The following is a 4,172-nucleotide window of genomic DNA, read 5'->3' on the forward strand; positions in this document are numbered from 1 at the left end:
AGAGAGAGAGAGAGAGAGAGAGAGAGATGGGCCCGTTTATAAAAGCATGTCATTTGCTCCTGAGAGATTCAGTCATTCTGCAGAGTTTCTGTTTAGTAACTTGTTTAGTAAAGTTTGTTTACTGAACATCAACATGTAGCTGAGATCAGCAAACCTGAATGTAGAATCTGATGAATCTCAGCTTCTGAACTCCTGAGCGCATGTGTTAACTGCAGCCTCGCAGCTCTCTGAATGACAAGGTAAGTTGCTGGATTTCACATGCACCCATGCAACCTCAACTTTATGAATGGGGTTGATGAAGCTCCTGGTTAAAGAGTTCAGAATTTGGATTAAACTTCTGAACAACAGGTGCTGCATACGTCATGCAACCTGTTCACATTCACGTGTTCCTCCTAACAGATTGATATGTTTTCTCAATACACTGAAAAAAAAACCCATTACTGTTGGATTAACTTTGCAACAATTTTCACCTAGAAACTGATAGCAGACTTCCCAGAAAATTACAAAAAAACTGAAAGTAACATATTGAATTAAATGTGAAATTCTGAAGTAGAAAAATTGAAATAGTATTTTCTTGTAAAATGTACTTCAATAATCTTTGTTTTATTTACAATTTCAAATAATATTTTTTTTACACTGCAGTATTGATTTATGCATATGAAAAAAATATAAAGTTGATACATCTTTGTAACAGTTGCAATATTTGTGTTTATTAAGCACTTCAAAGACAAAGTTACAGAAGTTGCCTGTTAGACGTTACAGAAGTTGTTCTTATTAATGCATTTGGATGATGCTTTTATCCAATGCATTTTATCGTTTTATCATGTTCTGGGAAACAAATGCCTTACTTTGGTGTTGCAGTGCAACGATCTATCAGATATCAGATGTAACCTCAGGTTAGGGTTAAGAAAACAACAAAATCTGTGTGAAAACTTACAAAACAATCCTGAGTTTGAAAGAAAGAAAGAAAGAAAGAAAGAAAGAAAAGTACGACTGCGGGTTGAGATTTGCGGAGGGGGGATCGTTATCCACTTTGGAATATTAATGAGCTGCTATTGTGCCACACTCACACACACACACACACACACACACACACACACACACACACACACAGATATGAAAGAAAGAAAGAAAAGTACGACTGCGGGTTGAGATTTGCGGAGGGGGGATCGTTATCCACTTTGGAATATTAATGAGCTGCTATTGTGCCACACTCACACACACACACACACACACACACACACACACACACACACACACACACAGATATGTTTGTCAGTGGTCGGTTTTGTCCCGTTGGTTAGTGTTTCAAACAATACGTTCCGTTGTACCCGAGAGAGAGAGAGAGACGAGTTGAGAAAGAGAGACAGACAGAAACTGGAAGTGCTGATAAGGTGGAAGCAGAGAGACTAAAACACATCACGAGTATTAAACACCTTCAGTCTTTACCATGAATCATTCTGCTGAAAAAGAAAAGAGAGACTTTGTTTTAATGCGTGTTTGGACTTTAAAAATATGCAGATATTTAGATATACAAATGTTTATTCAGGTATTGTTTTTTTTTTATTTAAGTCTTGTTTTCTGAAAAAAAAAAAGTTTATGTTTATAAGTTGAGAACAAATATCTGTCAATGGGATCAGAAAAATCAACTTAACTCAAAGGGAAACCAGTATTATTTTTCTGACCCTATATTAACATATATTTAGTCTTGATTTAAACATAAACTTAGTTTAAGTTAAAAAAAGAGGCTTAATATCTTAACTCATTTTGCTTCTCCAGTAAATTTTATACTCCAGTATATTTGTACTAGAAAACAAATAAAAAATATTGAAGAAAACATAATTTTTCTGCTGTGTAATAATGAGTTTATATGGCAGATGAGGAGAGCCAGTCTAGACGTTTTCCACATGCCCTCATTTAGTTCGTCTCTTTTGTCTCATTGTTGGTTAAAGTCTCTCTCGTGTAAAATAATCCATTCTGTTCACCTGATTAACCAGATAAATTGCATTCAACAAGATCTTCTCCCTGCGGACTGAAATCTACACCACAAAACAAAAGTACTGCAGAAAACACTGAAGGCCACTGAATGAGCTGAATATCATGGCATCTAAATGTGTATATTTGTATTTCAAGCAGCAAAAGACATTGTGTTTGAGCTGTGGCCTGTTAATCAATGCACTAGTCAATTTTGAGACAGAGAGCATCGAAAATATACATGTAAGTGTTTATTTTATTACACTTTGCGTCTGTAGATTTCAGGCTGTTTTCTAAAAATGAGTTTGTTTCTCCACTTCAGTAAGACTTACATACACCAGACTTAGCAGTTTTATTTATATGTATATTCTGGAGGTTTTTACTGAGGGGTTTATTTAAATATCATTCACACTGGTTTATACAACATTTTACTCCTAAAAACATGGTAAAAATGCAAATCTTTAAACCCAATCAGTTTTTCTCTCCACTTCAGCAAAACTTAAATACACCAAGACTTACAGTTTAATTCCTCTCTATATTCTGAAGGGTTTTACTGAGGGGTTTGTTTAAATAACATTCACACTGATTTGTACAACATTTTACTCCTAAAAACATGGTAAAAATGCAAATCTTTAATGCCAATTAGTTTTTTTCTCCACTTCAGCAAAACTTACATACACCAAAACTTACAGTTTAATTCCTCTCTATATTCTGAAGGTTTTTACTGAGGGGTTTGTTTAAATAACATTCACACTGATTTGTACAACATTTTACTCCTAAAAACATGGTAAAAATGCAAATCTTTAAACCCAATTAGTTTTTTTCTCCACTTCAGCAAAACTTACATACACCAAAACTTACAGTTTAATTCCTCTCTATATTCTGAAGGGTTTTACTGAGGGGTTTGTTTAAAAAACATTCACACTGATTTATACAACGTTTTACTCCTAAAAACATAGTAAAAAAAGTTTTTTTCTGTCTGTTGACAGTATTTTCTGATTTATCTGAGTGATAAAAAGAGAAATACAAAATCCCAACAGTAAAAAACTTTAACGTCTATATGTCAAGAAAATCAAACAAGAATTTTGAACCAATGTTCAGATTTCTGCTCTGAAAATGTATGCATATTTATTTATATAATGCATCATTTGCATATTTAAACATACCATACAAAAAATTTCACATTTTACTGCATCTGCCAAATGCATACATGTTAATGTGAATGTAAACAACTTAATACTTTACTAAAGAAAAAAAAAGTTAAAAAAAAGTTTCTTCTCCAGATGATGTCGGCCACACCCCCTTCTTCTCACAGCCCCGCCCCTCAGAAGGTGTGCCACTCCCAGACACAGACAGACATCCTAAAGCCCCTACTCGGGGGGGCGGGGCACTGGAGTCAGGTGGCACGCCGGAGGCGGGTTCTAACCAAGGATGGGCGGAGCAACGTCCGCATCGAGCACGTGAGTGGGCGTGGCGCTCTGTACCTGCGTGACCCCTGGACCACCTTTGTGGACATGCAGTGGAGGTACAAACTGGTTCTGTTCAGTGCCACGTTTGTGGGAACCTGGTTCACCTTCGGAATGCTGTGGTACCTGCTGGCTTTGGTGCATGGAGACCTGCTCGGTAAGAAATAAAATTAAAATCAACATAAAGTGACTTTCTTAAAGGGGTCATATGATGCTTTTTTAAAGATCATTATTTTGTGTATTTGGTGTAACAGAATATGTTGACATGCTTTAATGTTCAAAAAACACATTATTTTTCAAATACTGTACATTATTGTAGGTCCTCTATGCCCCGCCTCTCTCAAACGCTTCGTTTTCTACAAAGTCCCTCCTTCCGACAAGCGCAGTCTGCTCTGATTGGCCAGCTGACCCAGTGCATTGTGATTGGCCGAACACCGCAAGCACTCGTCGGAAATGTAACGCCCCTTACCATAATACCTTTACCATCAGTTCAAGCCCGAAAGGGGAACAGACACAGTAATGATGCAGTACACAAGCCGCGGTTAAGACAGCTGACTCTACTGTGATGTGACGCTGTCTCTCTCTCTCTCACACACACACACACACACACACACACACACACACACACACACACACACACGATGCACAAAACTCCGCATTTGAACAGTCAATAGCAAATACTTAAACATACTTACAGTCGCTGATTCAGAAGCGCCAGATTATCATAGCAAA

General features: G+C 36.8%; 1 protein-coding gene across 1 annotated transcript in view; it reads left to right on the forward strand.

The window, feature by feature from the left end:
• Nucleotides 1–60: 60 nt before the first annotated feature.
• Nucleotides 61–4,172, forward strand: part of kcnj10b (potassium inwardly rectifying channel subfamily J member 10b) — a 13,377-nt gene continuing 9,265 nt past the window's right edge. The window contains exons 1-2 of the mRNA XM_016479821.1: nucleotides 61–239; nucleotides 3,258–3,597. Coding sequence (XP_016335307.1) covers nucleotides 3,258–3,597 — 340 coding nt within the window. The 5' untranslated portion in view covers nucleotides 61–239. The remainder of the gene's footprint in view (nucleotides 240–3,257; nucleotides 3,598–4,172) is intronic.

The sequence above is a fragment of the Sinocyclocheilus anshuiensis genome, unplaced genomic scaffold, assembly GCF_001515605.1.
Source record: "Sinocyclocheilus anshuiensis isolate Anshui unplaced genomic scaffold, SAMN03320099.WGS_v1.1 scaffold3306, whole genome shotgun sequence".
NCBI lineage: Eukaryota > Metazoa > Chordata > Actinopteri > Cypriniformes > Cyprinidae > Sinocyclocheilus > Sinocyclocheilus anshuiensis.